Consider the following 21,351-nt stretch of genomic DNA (forward strand, 5'->3'; position numbering starts at 1 on the left):
TACATAATGCTCTAACTAATAAAGGTATGTTTTTACTGAGGCAAGTGGTGGTAAAAAATGGCACGGCCTAGGTGACTGTATGGTGAGGAGGCAGGAAGATGTGAGCAATCTGAGAGAACAGTGAAATTAAGGTCTCTCCACCCAGTTTTGACAGTTATAACCTATGCAGAAGAATGGATGAAATTGCCTTTGCCTTTTAAAGTTATTAGTATCATTAATCAAAATGTGTACATTACTGATCACTTACTGTGTTCATTAAGCTTTGGGGCCAAAGGAGTCACGATAAGAGAACCGTGGTCATTGCTCTAAAAATCTTGCTGCTCAAGTATTGAGATGCTGTGTCTGAAGAGTAACTTTCCGTTGTCCTTGTTGTTTCTGTGTCCAGGTGACTGTGGTCCTCCGCCCATTTTGCCGTTTGCTTCTCCAGCCATGCAGTCTTATGAGACAAACTTCAGAACTGGAACTGCTCTGAGATACAACTGCCACCATGGCTACTGGAGAGTGAATACAAGTCATGTTATCTGTGATATTAGTGGCTCATGGATCTACAATGTCTTTTGTGCCAGTAATTGTCAACATTTATTCTTCTCGGTTGCGCTTTACTTTCCTCAGAAAATTGTCATAGGGACTTAGTAAATTCCTTAATTCATATGAAAATCTTTGAGCAAATAGTCTTAAAAATTCATATTTAGAAAGTTCTAATATTTAGAAAGTCAATTGGGAGTACACCATGGAATATTTCTCCAACACAAAGGAGAGAGAGTTTATTTCCCTTTTTTGGGTCTATTTTTGTGACTAAAGATGTATATCTTTGAGGACATAAACTTACATGCATAACTGGTCAATATACCACATCCTGTGTCATCACAGTGGTTTAATTAAACAGATGAAGTTTTCATCCTTTAAAAGCATGTCAGAAAATGGGTTATACTTTTTATTTTTCCTCATGCTAAAAATTGAGTAAGTCAGAATCAGAAATATGCATTGAAAAATATCTCAGGATCTATCTGCCAGGTGATTAACCAGACTATTTTTCTAATGTTATATCTTGGGAGTATTGGTAGCCACTAATCATGTGTTCAATTTTCCTTCAGAGAAGCGATGCAGAAACCCAGGAGAGTTAGCCAACGGGAAAGTAGAAATTATAACTGATCTGCTCTTTGGTTCCACCATAGAATTCAGCTGCTCAAAGGGGTGAGTATAAGGAAAACTAGAAGATCATTTTTGTAGTTGATTTTTATATGGAGTTAATACATTTGTATGTTTCAAGAACAAAGTTGTATCCAGCCATGGTAGCTCTCATGTGCCTTTAATCCTAGCAGCCTGGGAGGATTGCAAGTATGTTTAGTCTGGGCAATTTAGCAATTTAGAGAAATGATGCCTCAAAATAAAAAAAAAATAAAAATAAAAAAGGGAAGGGGATGCAGGTTAAGGCAAAGCCCTGGGTTCAATCCCTGGTATTGGGGGAAAAAAGCAGTGAAAACCATGTATTAATGTACACATCAAGAATTCTTGTTTCCTCTCAGTTGCATTTATTCTTCTCTGCCTTCTCACAGAAAGTGACTTTAGATAGTTTCTGATTTATCCTCTTGGTGAGACTGAAGTCAACACAAGTGAGCCCAAATATCTGTATCAATATTTATCCTTCTCTTTTACATAGAAGATATCTGACAGCATGTATTGTTTTGAATTTTACTTTTACATTTTTGTTCTCTTGACTAAATTGCTATGACTGAATGTTGTTCATGTTCCCCGAACCTATATTTTAATTTGCAGTGTGATTGTATTTGGAGGTAGGAGTCTTTAGGGGGCCACTAGTCATAAGGATGGGGCCCTTTTGAAGGATCTCCTAACTTTTAAAGAAGATATCTGAGAGAGTTCCTTTCTGTGCATATGAGGCTATTGCAGGAGATAAGCATCTGAAAACCAAAAAGAAATTCTGTGCAAGAACCCAACAATCTGGCACCCTTTTCACAAACTTTACAGCTCTTTGAACTATGAGGGTGAAATTTTTACTGTTTAACCCATGCAGTCTATCACATTTTGTTATAGCAGCTGGAACTAACAAAATACATACTGGAGATTTTGATCTTCATGTACCAAGTGTTCATTTATTCTGCATGTGGTCATAAGTATTGTGCTAGTTTTCCATTGCTGTGAGAAAATACCTGACGTCAAAAATTTAAAAAGAGGAATGACTTGTTTTGGCTTGTGTATACAGAGGTTTCAGTCCAGGGTTGCTTAGTCTCATTGCTTTGGGTCCTTGGTGAGACAGAATATCATGGGAGGGAAGCAAATATGCTCACTTCCTGGCAGCTGGGAAGCAGAGAATGTGAAAGGAAGGGTTGGGAAATCTCACTATGCCCTTCACAAGGAAACCCCCAGAAGGAAAGAAATCATAAAAATCAGATCTGAATTTAATGAAATGGAGACTAAAAGTATAATACAAAGAATCAATGAAAGAATTGGCAATTTGAAAAGATAAACAGGACTAATAAACCTTACCAAACTAACCAAAAGAAAGAGAAGACCCAAATTAATATAGACACCAATATAAGATGAACTCAAAACTACTTTATCTCTCACCCTGAATAAAAGGCAATATTTTCTGTTGTACCATTGAAATTCAGAAGATTATTAGTAACTACTTTGAAAACTTATATTCTAATAAATTAAAAAAATCTAAAAAAGTTGATAAATTTCTAAACACATAGGACCTCCCAAACTTGACCAAGTGTACATAAAATCCTTGAACAGATCAATAACAAGCAATAATACTGAGATAGAAATGAAGTATCTCCAAACAAAGAAAACCCAGGACTTAATGGATTTACCACAGAATTTTACCAGATTTTTAAAAAAGAACTAATGCCAGTTCTCCTCAAACTATTCTCTGACATAGAAAGGGAAGGAGCACTTCCAAATTCATTCTGCAAAGCCAAAATACCTCTGATATAAACAAAAACAGAAAACAATAGACCAATATCCTTGATGAACATAGGTAAGTATTCTCAAAATTCTTGGAAACAGAATCAAATAACATATACAGCATGATCAAGTTGGTTTCAACTCAGCAATGCAAGGATAGCTCAATGTACTTAAATCAATAAATGTATACAACACATAGAATCAAAGATAAAAACATAGATTTTCTCCATAGATGCAGAAAAAATGGTGGATAAAATTTAACATTACTTCATTATAAAAACCCTAAGAAACTAGATATAGAAGAATCTTTCCTCAATATAATTAAGGCTATCTTGATGAGCCCATAAGCAACATCTTACAGAATGTGAAAAAATCAAAGGTACTTCCTCTAAAATCAGTAATGAAACAAGGATGTCGACTTCATCATTTCTGTACTTGAAATTTCAGCCAGACCAACAGAAAAAAATAAAAGCGATACAAATAGGAAAGGGAGAAGTTAAATTATCCCCATTTGAATATGAGCCTCTACTTAGAAGATGCTAAAACTGCACCAGACTTTTGGACCTGATTTAAATTCATCAAAGTGATAGGATGCAAAATCAAATAGGTAGGATGAAAATCAATAGCTTTTATATATACCAATAATGAACCTACTGAGAAAGAAATCAAGAAAATAATCCCAATCACAATAAGTAAGAGAATGCACTACTTATGAATAAACATGACCAAGGAGGTGAAAGACCTCTCCAACAAAAATTAAGAAGACCAAAGAAAGAAACTGAAGAAGACATTCAAAGATGGAGGATTCCCTATTTCAAAATATACTACAAAGTTGAAGTAACAAAAAATATGTAGTACTGGTACAAAAATAGAATGTAGACTAATAGAACAGAAGGCATAGAAAGAAATCTATTCAATTGCAGCCATCTGATTCTGGACAAAGGAGCAAAAAATATATGTTGGGAAAAAGTATTTATTATATGGTGATGGAAAAACTGAATATCCATATATAGAAAATTGAAATTAGATCTTTATCTCTCACCCTGAATAAAAATCAGTTCAAAATGGATCAAAAACCTAAATATAACACCTGAAACTTTGAAACTCCTAAAAGAAAATGTAGGGGGAAAATTGAACTAATAGGCCCATGCAAAGATTCCTGAATGGGACTCCAGTAGCACAGGAAATAATAGCAAGAATAAACATGTGGGAGTACACCAAATTTTAAAATTTTCTCCTCAGAAAACAAAACAAGTAACACAATGAAGAGACAACCAAAGAATGGGAAAAGATCTTTGCTAACTACTATTCCATCAGAGAACTAATATCTAGAATATAAGATGAACTCAAAACTACTTTGAAGATAACAATGCAATATGTGAACCATTGTTAATTTCCTATTATCTTGTTTTGCAATTCTGTATCATTGCTTTTTCTCTTTAAAATAAAAAATTAACACCAAACCCCCCAAACAGCCCAATCATTAAATGGGCAGATGAATTGAACACTTTTCTTTAAATAAGTATAAATGTCCAACAAATATAGGAGAAAAATTGTTGAGTGTCTTTCGCCATCAGGGAAATGCAAGCCAAAACTGCACTGAGTTCCATGTTGCCCCAGTCAAAACAGCCATCACGAAGGATACCAAACCCAATACATGCTGATAAGGTTGCCGGGAAAAAATTACTCTTCTACACTGTTGGTGGAAAATTAGTACATATATAGTGGAAATTAGGAGAATATTGGGTTCTTTTAAAAAACCTCTAAAAATAGAGCTACAGTTTGATTCAACTATACCACTCTTTGGTATATTCTCAACAGGATTAAAGTCAGCACAGTGTAGAGATACATGAATACTCTTTTTTTTGCAGCATGATTCTCAACAGATGAATAGGTAAAGAAAATATGGAATATACACACAATGTATATTATTCAGCAGTAAAGGAAAGTGAAATCATATAATTTTCAGGAACATAGGAGGAGCTGCAAGTGAAAGCAGCTGGGTTCAGAGCATTAACTTTCACATGTTCTGTCCTGTGTAAGGAAAAAGGGGGAAAAGAAGAAGAGAGTCTACTAGGGAACCTGCAGGAGATCGGGAGGAGAGGGAAGGAGGAGGAAAGAATGGGGCATGATTAAAGTATCTGTGTGCATGGACAAATATGCCAAAACGAAACCCACTAGTGTGTGTAGCTAACACATATGAATGAATGGATGAATAAAATTTGTTGAAAATGTCATGAGCATTTGTTGTTTATTATGACATGAATTCCATTGAGATGTTTGGCCTGCCCTTTCAGATATACCCTAATTGGCTCAACAACTAGTCAGTGTGAGAGCCAAGGTAAAGCGGTTCACTGGAGTGATCCTCTTCCAGAGTGTGTAAGTAAGTAAAATCCTTTTTGTCATAATCGTACACCTAAACTATATTGGATATAACACTTCTGTGTATCTCCACTGCCTCATGGATCCTCCTTATGAGTTTGCAGGAATTTTAGATCTGCAACGATTCCCTCTTTGATGATTTCTTTCTGTTCACTCCTTCATTTCAGTTGTCAAGTGTGAGTCCCCGCCAGACATAAGCAATGGAAAACACAGTGGTAGAGATGAAGACCTCTACACATATGGCTCTTCAGTCACCTACATCTGTGACCCCAACTACTCACTCTTAGGCAATGCCTCCATTTCCTGTATTGTGGTGAATAAAACAATAGGTGTCTGGAGCCCACGCCCTCCGACTTGTGAAAGTAAGTGATAATGATGCATTTAAAGTGTACTCCTTTGTTTAAGAGTAAAAGGTAGATATACTTACTGGCATAAACGGAACGAAGACAAGACAAATTCAGCATTGCAACAAGAAGTAATTTATTTGTTCAATTAATCTTATATGCTGTATTAATTAGGATAGCAAATTATGCTGTGATAATCTACAGAAAAATCTTCTGTGGTTTTTGTAGCAAAAGGATTTTCAAACTCCTTTCTAGTGCACTGCTAGTGTTGGTATCTCCCCAGGGTGTTTTAATCAGTGTTAACCAGCACTGTTTAGATCTTCTGATGCTTCTATGTCAAAACTTCCACAATCAGTCCAGCAGGGGAAGAGAGCAAGGAGGGTCAGTCCTTGACTGGCTCTTAAACTCTTTGACATGGAAGTGATCCATGTCATTGTCATTAGTGACATTTGAGTCTTGTCAGTTCCTGGATTCAAGGTTTAGACATACCAGATTTTATTTAAGACAAAGTTAGAGGACTTCATCTCTAATGACCAATAGATTGGGCCCTCAGCTTCCAGAGCTTCCCCAAGGAATGAAAGAACATATCAAACTCTATCTAAAATGTTTCTTTTGTACCTACTTGGGGTAAACTTGTATCATGTCTTCCTTGGGGTCGTACCAACATTTGAGGTTGCATATTTATTGTCATTTCTCTTTATACTCAGATATCTTTTTCTATGCTTCTTTAGAAATCATCTGTCGTCAACCACATATTCCTAAGGGAATATTTCACTCTGGATTTGGACTCTTCTACACTTATAAAGACACTCTTGTGATTAGCTGCAACAAAGGTTACATCCTCAGGGGCAGCAGTATAATCCACTGTGAAGCTAATGGCAAGTGGTATCCTTCTGTTCCCACCTGTGAGCCCAGTAAGTATGAACTGTAAGTGAGCTGCTGTAGTCTCACCTGTAGTGACATTTAAAATATGGCAGTGGCATGCCATGGGCTCAGGCCCACTTTAATCCCAATAACCATGTACATTAAATGTACACTTCCCCCCAGTTTCTTGTTAGAAATAAGACTGTTAGTGAACTTTTAGCATTATTTGAAAGATTTTGTACATATCATATACTTGTCACACCAGTGACTTTGCTGATATAGTAGATAATATATTTGTTACAAAAGTTTTCACATAGGTGGTGATAAAGTTCCTCATCCTAACAAAATTCACAAACTATGAACTTCTATTGGAAGATGAAAGTAACATTCCTCGTAGAGAGCTCCTTTTTATAATTTGCAGAGGTGCTCTGTGAGCCAAACTTAACATTGTAAATATGCACAGATCACTCCTAACCTCAATTGCTAAAATTTTATTTAAACCTCCCTACACCCTGAACACTGTTTTAAGAGTTTTATATTAAATAAATCATTTAATACTTATATTACATCTAACAGGTAGCTACTCTCTTTATCGCATTTCAGGGATGAGAACACAGAGACATTAAGCAACTATTACAAGTTCACAGAGCTAATCAGTGGGGAAGCCACCATATATTGTGGTTTATCTATTCCCTTCTGTCTTGACAAAAATTTAGGTATTACTTAAATGTGTAATGATAAAGTTTAATACACAAGTAACTTGATAGGCGTGTGTTCCCACTTTAATCATGAACCATTGATATATGATTGAGTAGACACAAATGCAAGGCCAAAGGTTAATATGCAAATGTGACGAGGGACTTTGCTTGAGGCCAATTCTGCAGTTCTAGGTGGTGACAGTTCCATAATGTCGAGGGGAATGTCTCTTATTTTAATTCCCCACTTGGCAAAGAGATCTGAAAGTTAACATGATCCTGGAGCAGTTGGTCCTAATGCCTCCCCTAAAGGTGGGCCATGCTACATGCAGGGAGGTAGAAGCAGAACTACAGTGCCACATTGGATTAACACTTGAAACTCTGCTGCCTACAGCATGCCCTGTCCCTCATGACAGCCTCCCCAGAGCTGCAGGTGCTTAGTGCTCCACAGTAGTCTATAGGCCGATGAGGGTGCAGAGTCTTCTTGGTATTCCCAGTTGGTCTCTGTCATCTGGTTTCTTGCTGAATGAATATAATGTCCTTTTCTGTACCAGTGTCATGGTTGTTCCGGCAGTTCCAGTAACAGTTTTCTTTCCCCTCCCTGATCTCCTTATGTTCAGATGGCTGTGTTGACTTACCAGATATCCCATATATTTCCTGGGAGAGAAATATACTTAGCCTAAGAAATCAAGAAATATTTGAGATTGGAACACAGGTGAAATATCAGTGCAAGGCTGGTTATCGATCACTGCCAGATGTGCGTCGGATTGTCACTTGTCAGGACAGTTTAAAGTGGACAGTTTCCAAAGGGTGTGAAAGTAAGAGAACTTGAACTGTTTTTGTATAGCGGTGGGGGGGGCGCATATGTGTTTGTGTCTATCTTTTCTTCTATTGAAAGTGTTGAGCACAATCGTTGAAATTTTCTGGGACTTGCTTCTTGGAGCACTGTATAGAAATTTTGGGAAAGGCCCAGTGTGTGCTACAAAATATGCATATTTTGAAATTGTTGGTTTCAATATTTCATGTATATCAATTAGATGCAATTTGTTTCAGTGATGTTTCAATCTATATCTTTATTTATATTGACTATTTGCACTTATAATAGCTATAGAGAATGACATTTCATTATGAATTAGTTTGTTACCTTTTAAAGCTTATTTTAAACTGTTTTTTCCTTTTCCTATTTTGACATATTTTTAGATGCATACAAGTTTAGAAATGTATATTTCACTTGTGAATTTAATCTTTAACTACTATGAAATGACTATCACTGTAATTGTTTTATCTTTAAATTCTACTTTTATGTTATTATAGATTATAGTCTTATTGAGCTTGTGTTAGCACAGTTCATTGTTTTCAGTCTCTTAATTTTTAACTTAATGTAATTTTATATTTGAAGTGTAGCTTGTAAGAGCAAATAGATATTCTAACATTTTCATGATTTTCTGTTTTATTTTATTTTAAAGAGAAAAAATAAAAACAGTGATACAGAATTTCAAAACACAATAATAGGAGATTAACAATGGTTAGTATATTGTCATGATTTCTTTAGAGCACTATTAAGAACTGTGAAGTTAATATAATGGTTAGTATATTTGAATTTATATCTATCTTACTGTTTACTATATTTTCTCCCTCTTTATCTTGTTATTCATTTTCTTGTTCAATTTTTAATTTTTCTGTCTTCACCTGGTATTTGCTTGTATTTTGTACACTTTTTACTTTTTTGATACTCTTTACTCTGACATACCTTTGCCTCTTCCAGAGAATATAAATCTTTGGATATCTTTAACTTGGTTTATTTCTATCTTATTTATATGCTTTTTTTTACATTTCAATTTTATATGACTTAAATTCCATTTTACTATTATTATTAGTATTGTTGTTATTATTGTTTGTAAGGAATAGAATTCATTCAGCTGTGCCCATGTAATTACTGTTTTACTCTGTTTAATTCTGTTTTGCCTCCTTGGTCTCATCTCTGTTGCCAGTTCCCTCTGCCTGATAGGCATTCTAGTCTCCCCTAACAAGCCTCTGCCGATGACCAGTGTCTTCTTTTATTCTAATCATCATGCCTTTATTTCACTTTCTTATTAGGAAATATGTTGGGTGGATATACACGTCTAGCTAGGCCGCTGCTTTCTTTGACCATGAGAAAGATTTCACCTCATTGTGTCCTGCCTTTGATTGCTTCTGCCCAGTGCTGCTGCTGTTCATGCTGATCATTGGAGGGTTCTGTTCTTCCTGACTGCTTTCAAGACATTCTCCTTGTTTTCAAATTTTCACAGATATGTCCAGCTTACTTTTATGTTTTTTGTCCTTAAGATCCATAAAACTTCTAGAATCTAAAGTTCAGTGTCTTTCATTTATTTTGAAACTTTTTTTAACTTGGAGTACTTTAATATTTCAAGTAAACACTCTCTTTGAATATTCTTTTGGGTCTCCTGCCTCTCTGTGTCCTTCAGGTTCTTCAGTTATGTCTAGGTTATGCCCTTATTCTGGGTCTGCCCTTATTCTACACCCAGTGCTTTTGTCTGTGTTTAACCTTTTGTTTCCTTGTGATTTACTATGAATATAAATTGCAGTATTTACTTCTTCATACACATATACTCTGATATTAATTACTAGTTCACTTGCTAATTTTACTTATAGTTTTCAGTTTTAAGATTCCCATTGCACTGATTTTTTTCTACCTGAATTTTCAGTGTTGTCTTTTATTTCCCTGTACATAATAAAGCAAAGTTGTCTTTAAATCTGTGTTAAGGACTTCATTTTCTGGGATCCTCCTTGCTTTTCTTGGCCTTTAATAACTTTGTTTAGCCTCTTGCTGAAGAGGCTCATGGTTAGAGGCATGAAGGGCTGTGAGGGTTAGTTAGCTAGTCAGGGTTTGGTATAGGGTGCAGCTCTGAAACTTATACATTCTTCTTAGAAAAAAAAATGGTTCTATTCTCCAGGCATATCTTAATGGATTTCTTTCTTTTTCATAAAAAGGACAACTAAGAGAATTAAAATCTTGGCTTCTTAATTCTTTGTGGATCTCCCATCTTGTTTTTCTACTTGTTGTCAAGGGAAAATGAGTGTAAACTATGTAGCCCAACATTGCACAATCAACATCTCATTTTAAAAACTTCTAATGAAGAAATGGTCAAAGGCAAATTAAGTAATAGGAAGTGAACCAAACAGGGGCAGAACTTGGAGGAGATGCTTGGTGTACTTTTTAACCTTGGTTTCTTTTCTTTTTAATATGTGAAATCATGCATACTTATGGGGTACTATGTGATGTTTAAATGCATACATACATGTGTAATGTTCAAACCAGGATGCATTGGTCAACTTCCTGTTGCTGATACAAAGTACGTGACACTTGCAACTTAAAGAAGAGGTTTAATGTGACTCATGGTTTCAGAGGGTTCAGTGTATGGCTGGCTGGCTCCAGGGAACCAACATCATGGCAGAAGAGCTTGGTGGAGCAAAGCTTTCACTTCATAGTGACAGGGGAGAGGACCATAGGAGCAGAGCACCGATGAGAAATATACTCGCCAAGGCACATCCTCAATGGCTCCCTCCTTACTGCACGTTCAGCTATGAACAACAACAGCTCAGTCCACTGCTGAGAATACACCTCTGTAATCCAATTGTATTGCCAGGAGTCTCTCAATTCAGTCAAACTGACAGTCTTAACTGTCACATAGGGTAACCATATATATATCTCCTCAAACATGTATCATTTCTTTGTGATAAAATCTTTCAAAATCCTTTCTTTTAGTATTTTTGAAATATACAGTACATTACTGTACTCTGTTAGTGTCTGTGTATAGTACACTCCAGAACTTTTCTCATCCAGTTGTAACTTAGTACCCATTGATCAGCCTTTACCCATCTCTCCCTTCTTCCTACTCTTATCTCTGGTGAGCAATACCCTGCCCTTAGCTTCTATGGGATCATTTTATACATTCCATATGTGGATAAGAGCATGTGATATTTGTCTTCCAGGGCCTGCTTATTCTTTTTAACATAGTGATGTCCACTTGCATCTGTGTTGCTGCAAATGGTAGGACTTCATCCCTTTTTATGGCTGTAGAGTATTCTACTGTGTACATGCATCATATATTCTTACCCATTCATTAGTTGATGGACACTAGATTATTTATTTCTTGGCTACTGTGAATAGAACTGCAGTAAACATGTCTCTTTGATATACTGCTTTCATTCATTTGCTGGCCATTTGCAAGTCTTTGGAGAAATGTCTATTTAGACCTATGGTAGTTTTTAACTGGAGTATAGATTTGTTTCTGCTGTTTTGTTATTTTTTGTTGGTATTGCTATCTTGTCAGATGTACAGTTAGCAAATATGCAGTATGAACCTCTTGCATCATATTTGAAATGACTTTCCCAACATGTCTTTAGTGCTTTTTGTCAAAAATCAATTGACTATATATATATGTGTATCAATTTATTGGTTATCTATTCTATCCTGTGAGTCTGTGTGTCAGTTTTTCATGCCAGTAGCATGTTTTCTATTATTGTGGCTTTATTTGATATTTTAAAGTGATACTGTAAGGGGCTGGGGATTTAGCTCAGCGGCAAAAGCGCCTGCCTGGCAAACGCAAGGTCGTGAGTTCGGTTCCTGGTACTGGAGAAAAACCAAAAAAAAAAAAAAAAAAGTGATACTGTAGAATTTCTCCTGCCTTATTTTTTTGCTTAAAATAAATAAATTTTTAAAAAGTTTTTAAAATAAAGAAATAAAAAATAACCAAAGAAGGTTATTCTGCTGTTTTTGTGATTCCAAACAATTTTAGGATTTTTTTTCTATTGAAGAATGTTATTAATACTTTGATAAGCATTCAATCTGAAGATCATTTGGATATCGTGGACAATTTAACCATACTGATTCTTCCAATCCATGAGTCCAGGATGCTTTTCACTTTCTTGTCCTCTTCAATTTCTTTTATCAATTTTTTATAGTTTTTCTTGGTTTAATTTATTCTAGAGGCTTTTTGTAGTTGTTACTGAAATTACTTTCATGATTTCTTTTTCAGATCATTTGGTATTGGCATACAGAAATGTTACTCATTTTTGTATGCTTTTCTTGTACCCTATGACATTATTGAATTTGTTTAGTGTTTCTCTTAGTTTGTTTGTTTTTTGTTTTTCTTCCAGTACCAGGAATCGAACTCACAACCTAGCACTTGCCAGGCAGGCGCTTTGCAGCTAAGCTAAATCCCCAGCCCCTATTTCTCTTAGTTTTGGTGGAGTCTTTAGAGTTTTCTGGAAATAAGATCATGTCATCTGCAAACTAACATTTTTACTTTCTCCTGATGAGTTTGCATGCCCTTTCTTCTTTCTTTCTTTCCTTCTTTCCTCCTTCCTTCTTTCCTTCCTTCCTTTCTCCCTTCCTTCCTTCCTTCCTTCCTTCCTTCCTTCCTTCCTTCCTTCTTCCTTCCTTGGACAAAGAGCCTCAGATTTCCCTACAGCCACAGTCTTGGTGTGTCTCATCTTCTGCACTGGTTCCTTGGAGACTCAATTCCTCTCTGACTGCCTAATAATTTCTATATAACTTAGCTGTCTGTGATAACACAAGAGGTACTCTGTACCTGTGGAGCACCTCCCCATTCCCTCTCTTTGCCTCAATCTTGCAACCACCACTCTATGCTCCTATAGTTTGATTACTGACATCTTTTGTAAGTAGAGTAAGGGCTTCAGCCATAGATGTGTTTCTTTGGTGATTTTCTTAAACCCAAGCATCACTTTTTATCCATTAGGGGTATGCTGCCCAACACCAAATATGGAGAAAATGAGAATCATAAATGAAAGGAGAGACTTTACGGGTGTATGTCTCTATGCCTATGAAGATTATATTTTCTACATGTGTGATGAAGGCTATTTTCCTGTTTCTGTTGATGGAAGGAGTTTATGCCAAGCAGATGGCACGTGGAACCCTAAAATTCCAGCGTGTGAGTCAGGTAAGAATATCAAGGGGACTTGTCATTATTTCCTAAATGAGCCCTTATAGTTCTGCAAAAGAATACACTTCTTAAATGAGGTGAGTTTAAGGTTGTTTTTCTAAGAAGCATAATACAAAGAAGGTCACAGATACACAGCACTTACACAATGCAGATGGCTACAGAGCAAGCTATGTTGGGGATGGGCCTTACAGGAGATTTCTTGTAAGAGAAAACAGTAAAGTTGATGAAGTTCTTCAAAAGTCTCATTTCTCATTTTTCCTGCAAGTATTGTCTGCAACCACTTGGGCAAATGTTTTAGAAAAGAGGAAAACAGTCCCACAAACTTCTGTATTTATATCAGTGGAGAAAGAATGGTTTAGGTAACTATAACAACATGGAAGCTGTCAGTATGAAGTATAGTGGCTTGGTTAGGAAGAGGGAGACTTGGAGCCAAGTGATGGATGTTAACCTCTCTTCTCCTTGCTCTGACTCCGACCTGCTGATCTACCTCTCTGTTAATATGAGAACCTCAAAGAAATAAACATTGAGTACATAAATACCTGACTGGGATCAGCATAAGATATTGAACTGAAAATGTCATCACTGTGGATCATTATGAATGGTTCTTTGCATCAGCATGAAAGATATTACTTAACACTGTAGTTTGCAATACTATAAAAGCAAAGTTAAGAAAGTGATCAAGGTGCCAGAAGTTAATTTTGGTGGCCATCCTAGGAGGTAGGAGTGAGACTTGAGAGAGATGGAAAGAGGGAAAGAAAGGGGTGACTCTTATAAACACCATGGACTCAATTCTTTGTGGCTACTGAGAAGTCTATGGGATGCCTTTTTAAATTACCTTTCTGAAACACAAGAGATTGGGACACTTTTGCTGATCTGTCCCCACTGATGTAAGGTTGTCCTGAAAGTAACTGAAGAAAACAGAAAGTAACTGTTAACTCCAACTGTTAACTGTTAACTCCAACTGTTAACTCCAACCCTGCTCTTTTCATTGTAGAGAAGGATCTGAAGCAATGAAGTGAGAGATTCCTAGTGAATGCTTTCTGTAAAGTGCAGTCAGTATAAATCTCAGCCTGTGTGAAAGTGTCTATTCCATCTGAAACTGTAATCAAAGGTGGTCCAATGGACTCCAGTGTGGGTACAAAAGCATCCACATATATCCTGTGTGCTACTTAGACCTGCTCATGCCCCCTATTAATTGCACTGAATTACCTCTCTCTCACTTTAAAGCAATGTCTGACTGTGATCTCTTGAAGATCACTATAAAGAGGGTTAGTGGAGTAGGTTACCTCTAATCTCTGGGATATAACTGATTTTAGTAATTTCCCTTCACTACCTATTCTAGATTTTTCTCCTTTCAGTTAGTGCCTAAGTAGGCTTAGACTTCCTATTAGAAGTGCTAACTTCTTTTATCTCTGATAAATGAGAGACTTCATAGTGTCTTGTAATGGCCCATTCAATGCTACTTTTGGGTATGGAAGCATCAAGTGCTCCAATCAATATCTTGGATTCTAGATTATTCTTTCCTACCTCAATTACATGCTAGATACCCTAGCTCTTCATTATGACCATAGTTTACTGCCCTACCAGTATAGTAACATTTCCTGTATCAAAGCTGTTGCAACCGCATAAGGAGCCCAGTACAGTCAGGTGAAAATCACAGCTGCAGGGGCAGTGGAAATCTTTCATGTCCACTATGGAAATTGTTTTCCCCTGATTCTGGGAAGCAAGACCTTATCCTACAAAAGTCTAAAGTTGCAAGTAAGAAGAGTATATTATACAAGGGAGTCACTAGGGTTGTGAGGAGCATCAACCATACTTCTATTCTTTGGTGTTGGGTTTCATGTGTTCTGTAAGTTGGGTGCACAGATGCATGGAGATTTTGGCCAATAAGTCAGTGTACTCATTTTGTCCTGAAAGCTGGGGTCCTCATTTGCTGGATGCCACTGCTGAATTGATGGGCTGGGCTGAATCTCTAGTACACTGTCCCAGTGATCGCTCATGTTTTCAGGTAATCTATTAAATGGTAAGATAACAGATCCTGTGGCCATATTCCCATCATCACATATTCTCAGCTACCAGCCTTAGGAACCTTAGACTTCTGCTCATCCGGTTACCCCACATGAAACATTTTCCAAATTTTTATGAATCCTTCTGTCCAAAAATTTATTTACTATCCTAGTCAATAAATTTTTTTATCAGTAAGTTATTTTTATTTCTACCAAAGAGTTACTTAATAACAACAGGAGTGGTCACAATACAGTAAAAGCAGCATTTATATAAGACAGCTTATTTTTTAGAGTATTTATTTAGTTAGTTGGTGCTACACATTGAACCCAGGGCATGCTAGGCAAGCACTTTACCACTGAGCTATGTCCCCAGGCCTAGGATAATAATTTTAAAAATCTGCAGTACTTCTTTTTAATTTAAATTAACTTTATTGGTACTCTTTTGATATACATAATGATCTCATTCATCATAGGGATTTGTACCTGTACATGATATATCCTGATTTTTTTCTTCCATTCCCTCCCTTTCTTTCAAACATTTTCCCCTCATTTACAAAAGCTTTACTTCCATTTTTCTCCTTCTATCCTCATTTTACCTTTTCTTTTACTTCTGTTTCACTTCCTCCTCTCATTCCCCTTCCCACTTGAACATTTTCTTCCTACTTCCCCATATCTACTAAACATTTTTGTCCTTATTTATATTTTCAGTTTTTTACACAAGAGAAAGTATGCAATATTTAAACATGTGTGTCTGATTTATTTCACTTAAAAGTATGGTCTCAAGTAGAAATGTCTCCAGTTTATCCTTTATGGCAGAGTAGCACTCCATTGTATATAAAAATTGCATTTTCTTTATTCATTCATCAATTGATGGAATTCTTGTGCTACTATGAGCAGAGGTGTGCATATATCAGTGGGGTATGATGCCTTTTAACTCTTTCAGGAGGAAACCAAGAAGGGGAATATCTGGGTCAAATGGAACTTCTAGTTTTGGCTTTTGAGGAATCTCCACACTGACTTCCATAATGGTTGTACCAATTTATACTCCCACCAACAGTGGAGAAGGATTCCTTTTTCCCTACAGCCCACCAGCATTTGTTATTGGTTGATTTCTTGATGATAGCTATTCTTTCTACAGTGAGATGGAATCTCAGTGTTGTTTTAATTTGTATCTCAGGAACGACCTGAACATTTTTTCATATATTTATTTGCCATTTCTACTTATTCATCTGAGAAGTGTCTATTCATTTTAGATATCCATTTTGGATTGGAAATTTAAATTTGGGGGTCTGATATTTTTTACTTCTTTATATATATTCTAGATATTAGTCTTTTGTATGAGGAACAGCCGTAAAAAAATTTTTCTTACCCTATGGGTTGTCTCTTCACTCTGTTAGTGCGTTCTTTTGCTGTGCAAAAACCTTTTAATAAAATGAGGTCAGTTCTTGATTCTTTGTAATACTTCCTGTGAGATCAGGGTTTTGTTCATAAAAGTCTTTTCCTACACCTATGTCTTCAAGAGTTCTACCTATTCTGTCTTCCAGCAAATTTAGTGTTTTTTAATATTTGGATCTTTGATTCATTTCAATTTTAGTTTAGGGCATGGTAAGAGATATGGATTCAGTTTTAATATTCAGCATGTGGAAGTCCAGTTTTTTCAGCACCATTTATTATAGAGGTTATAGTGTTTGCTTCAGCAGCATGTATATTAAAGAGGTTATCTTTCTTCCTGGGAAGGTATACAGCCCCTTTGTCAAGGATAAGGTAGCTTAGTGTGTTTGGAGTCATTCTGCATAGTATATTCTGTTCCATTGATCCTTGGTTCTGCTTTTGTGCCAGTACCATGCTGTTTTTATCATGATAGCTTGGTAGTATAATTTCAAACTAGAGATTGTGATGCTCCCTGACTTCTATTTGTTGTCCAGAATTGCTTTTGCTATTCTAGGTCCCTTCTGCTTCCAAATGAATGTTAGACAGTATGCTATTGATACTTTGATTGAGATTGCATTAAATCTGTATAACAGTTTTTAAAATGTGGCATGTCATAAAATGTGGCATGCCATTTTCACTATATTCATTCTTCCTACCCAAAAACAAGGGTTATCTTTCCATTCTCTGATATCCTCTTTGATCTCCCTTTTCAGAATACTATAATTTTCAATGTAAAGGTCTTTTACATCCTATATTGGATTGACTCAGAAGTATTTCTTTTTTTTTTGATGTTATTGTGAAAGGCGCTGTTTCCTGAATTTCTCACTCAGTGAGTTTGTTGTATCTGTACCGGATGGATATTGATTTTTTGCGTGTTGACTTTGTATCCAGCTATGCTACTGAATTTGTTTATTAAATCTAGAAGTCATTTGGTGGAGATTTTGGAGTCTTCTATGTAGAGTATCATGTTATCTGCAAATAATGTTAATTTAATTCTTTCTTTCCTATCCTTATTCCTTTTATTTTTTTCTCTTGTCTAATTGCTCTGCTAATTTCCAGAACTGTATTGAAAATGAGTGGTGAAAGTAGACATCCTTGTCTTGTTCCTGATTTTAGAGTGAAAGCTTTCCATTTTTGATCATTTAGTATGATGTTCGCTGTTGGTTTGTCATAGATGTCTTTTATCAGATTGAGGTAAAGACTATCTATTTCAATTTTCTGTAGGTACTTTTTATCACAAATGTGTGATGGACTTTGTCTAATGCTTTTTGTGTCTACTGAGATGACCTTATGTTTTTTGTCCTTGGCTTGGGATTATATGGTGCATTAAATTTATTGATTGGCATATGTTTGAACCATCCCTGCATCCCTGCGGTGAATTCTACTTGGGCATGGTATAGAGTCTCCTTGATGATTTGCTGCATTCTATTTCCCAGTAACATATTGAGAATTTTTGCATCTATATTCATTAAGGAGACTGGTCTGTGATTCTCATTTTTGGTTAGATCCTTTTCTGATTTTGGTATTAGGGTAATGCTTGTTTCCAGGAATGAGTTTAGGAGTATTGCTTCAGCTTCAATTTCATTAAAGAGTTTGAGGAGTAGTGGCATTAGATCTCTAAATTTCTTGTAGAATTTAGCAGTGATCTGTCAGGACCTAGGCTTTTCCTTGTTGGTAGGTTCTTAATTACATCTTCAATTTCATTGACTGATATTAGGTGATTATGAATTTTTATATCTACTTGATTCAGCTTTGGTAATTCTAGGAATCTCTCCATTTCTTCTCTGTGTTACATCTCATCAGAATATAGGTTCTTGTAGTAGATATTGATAACCTTCTGGATTTTTGCAAGTCCTTTTGCTGGCTACTTTAGCCTTCTTAATGTAAGATAAAAAGGTGAACTTCAGCACCATTTATGCTTCAGTGAAGATTAAGTTAAAAAATGTTGAGAGCAATGTTTCCCGTTGGTAAATGTTTCCTAAATTTTGACATTTTACTTATTTACTTGGGATATTTAAACCATGAATGGTAAACTTTAAAAATCCATTGACAAATGCATTAAAAATTAAATTTAATTCTACCCCAAAGTCCTAGAAGCATCCAGTAGTTCCCTTTCCTGGAACACTGATCACTACTACATTGTTGTGTATTTTCCAAGAAAGTCTAGAGAAAATGTCTTTTAGCTGATAATGTTCTTGTGCCTCTGGTAAAGTTTTCATGAAAGTCTTAAGTTCATTTCAACTGTTCAAAACTAGGAATCTCAAATATCAATTGCCAAGTCAGTAAGTGTTAGAAATATCCACCAAAACCACGGTGCTTACCATTTTTCTGTTACCTTTCCATTTTCACTTTTGATGACATGCTGATGCTCTGGGTTGGTATCCTCAAGGAGGAACAAGCCAAGAAAAGTTCTGATTCTTCATCATGTGTGATTCCTTCACCATCTAGCTAAGAAACATCAATGAAGAGTATAGACTTAGGATCACTCACAAATAAGGATGTAGGAGCAGCAGTTGGGAACACAGATTCTATCCCTGAAAGATGATATGGCACTAGGGAAAGGTTTAAATTTTGGTTACATTAACAAGGACTAAATGAGATAAGCCAGGTGAAAAACTTACCATACAGACACACATAGAGGAGTCACTCAGTAAATGTTAATTATGACTATTAGAATTATCATTAATGTGACAAAGGTCAGAACTTGCATGATCTAAGTATAAATATGAACAAAGCTTCCCATCATTGTCATTATCCAATGCTTTTTTGCTGTTTGTTTTGTTTATTATAAAAAATTTAAATGTTTCAAATATGTTTCCATCATAGCTGGGTGTTTGAGACCAGAGATACTGAATGGAAAGCTATCTGTGGAGAAGGATCGCTACACTGAAATGGAAAAGGTCACCATCCACTGTGACTCTGGCTATGAATTAGTTGGTCCCCAAAGTATCACTTGCTCAGAGAACAGAACCTGGTCCCCAGAAGTACCCAAATGTGAGCGGGTAAGTGGCACAATTTGGCGCGATTCTGTGTTGTCAACCCCTAAAAATGTGGTCTTCTTCAAAGCTCTGTCCCAGGCAACAATAACGATTTCTGACTTTTGTCACAATATATAAGTAATTTATCAAAATCATCACTTTCAACTGGGAAGCACAGCAGTGGGCCAGGAAAGGCAGTTGGGGTCTGTATTGCAAGACCCCAAATGAACTCCAGACTTGAAGGTCCCCGAGACCCACATCCCCTGACCACCTAGGTCTACATTTTGTTAGGTATTTGCTTCATTTCTGTTATTACATAGAGCCATCCTTCAGCTGACTTCATGCAGGTGCTCCAGGCCCCTGTGAAGCTCTATCTTCTCTGCTCAGGAGCAGAACTGTGTTGGCCTACAAGAGAACATCCTCCAGAAGGAGGTGTCTCTTCTGCCTCCTCTTCCTCTGTCTGTCCACACACCAGTCTCACTTTTGCAATGATTCCTCTGCAGATGCACCATACCCTCTGCTCACTGCTTTAAATCACCTTTAGGAAGTCCCTGAAGACTGCAAACAAGTGATTGCTGGCAGAAAGCTCTTGGAATGTCTTCCAAACCCAGCTGATGTGAAAATGGCCCTGGAGGTGTATAAGCTGTCTCTGGAGATTCAACAATTGGAAAAAGAGAAGTACATGCAGAACCAGGAGAAATTTCCTGAAAAACAAAAGAAGCAGTAACTTGTCTTTACATTAACATACACAATCCCCACTTACCATCTCCACTTGTCCTTAAGCACCATTACTCACGTTAGGAAGTTTCTGGGCTTGGAAAAAATTCATGTGATTATTGCTACCAAAAATGTGTAATTATTGATGTGGCAATTTGTGGCCCAAGAGTCTACTTGACTCATTGTGCTGGTTAAATAAAAGATCACTTATCAATCATCACTTGCTGTGTTGTCATCCTGGCCGGTATATCACATAAAAATGATACCTGTAGCACAAACCCACTGCTTAACATATCTGAAATTAACTTTCTTTTCCTTTTTAAAAATCTACTTAGGGAAGAATGGAAGTCAGAAAATTTAAACTGAGTTCATACCTTTATTTGTACCTGGATGCTTTTATTACATATCCAAAATCTGCTCACCCTCAGCCTCCAGGCACGGCCCCAGTGAAAACCAGAGTGAGAAAAAGAACATTGAAGCCACACAGGCCATTTGGTGACCCCGTCTGGTCACTAACTCCCTGCTGCAACCCTGTGATAAGTTCCATTCTCACTTTTTTTTTTAAATTTTAAAGAGAATAAAATTTTTAAAAAAATATTAGAAATGATACAGAATTTCAAAACAAGATGATAGGAAATCAACAATGGTGGTTATAGTGCATACTGCTGCCTTCAAAGTAGTTGTTCTGATTACCAGATGTAAGCATGCAAAATTGGTCAAAAAAATTAAGCATTAACTGTTCCTTTCCATAAACCAACAGAAACCAGGAGTACAATGATCTTAGTTAGCTATCACATATAAATTTTTCCCTTCCTTCTTTCTTTCTTTTCTCCTTTCCCTCATCTCAGTGTGAGCATTTTCTTTCCTTTTCACAATATTTATTGTACTTTTTGGATTTTGTTTACTCTTTCAGTTTCTTACTGGGTCTGCATGTTGTTCCTTTTCCAGAAATGGAATTGTACACTGTGATCCTTTCCTTTCTGTCTGCTTAACATTATATTTTTGAGTTTTATTGATGTTGTCCACCATCAAGTTTCATT

The 21,351-nt window shown here is 36.3% G+C and overlaps 1 protein-coding gene across 2 annotated transcripts in view; it reads left to right on the plus strand.

Moving 5' to 3' along the window:
* Window positions 1-20,531, plus strand: part of LOC102029362 (zona pellucida sperm-binding protein 3 receptor) — a 23,402-nt gene extending 2,871 nt beyond the window's left edge. For both annotated transcript variants that reach the window (XM_013502882.1, XM_005375426.1), the window contains exons 4-12: window positions 386-565; window positions 1,095-1,194; window positions 5,226-5,311; window positions 5,478-5,672; window positions 6,386-6,568; window positions 7,834-8,031; window positions 12,976-13,176; window positions 19,443-19,618; window positions 20,139-20,531. In XM_013502882.1, the coding sequence (XP_013358336.1) occupies window positions 386-565; window positions 1,095-1,194; window positions 5,226-5,311; window positions 5,478-5,672; window positions 6,386-6,568; window positions 7,834-8,031; window positions 12,976-13,176; window positions 19,443-19,618; window positions 20,139-20,321 (1,502 nt within the window). In that variant the 3' untranslated portion in view covers window positions 20,322-20,531. The remainder of the gene's footprint in view (window positions 1-385; window positions 566-1,094; window positions 1,195-5,225; window positions 5,312-5,477; window positions 5,673-6,385; window positions 6,569-7,833; window positions 8,032-12,975; window positions 13,177-19,442; window positions 19,619-20,138) is intronic.
* Window positions 20,532-21,351: the final 820 nt, after the last annotated feature.

Source organism: Chinchilla lanigera, unplaced genomic scaffold (genome assembly GCF_000276665.1).
Source record: "Chinchilla lanigera isolate Chin_1 unplaced genomic scaffold, ChiLan1.0 scaffold00005, whole genome shotgun sequence".
In the NCBI taxonomy this organism is placed as follows: domain Eukaryota; kingdom Metazoa; phylum Chordata; class Mammalia; order Rodentia; family Chinchillidae; genus Chinchilla; species Chinchilla lanigera.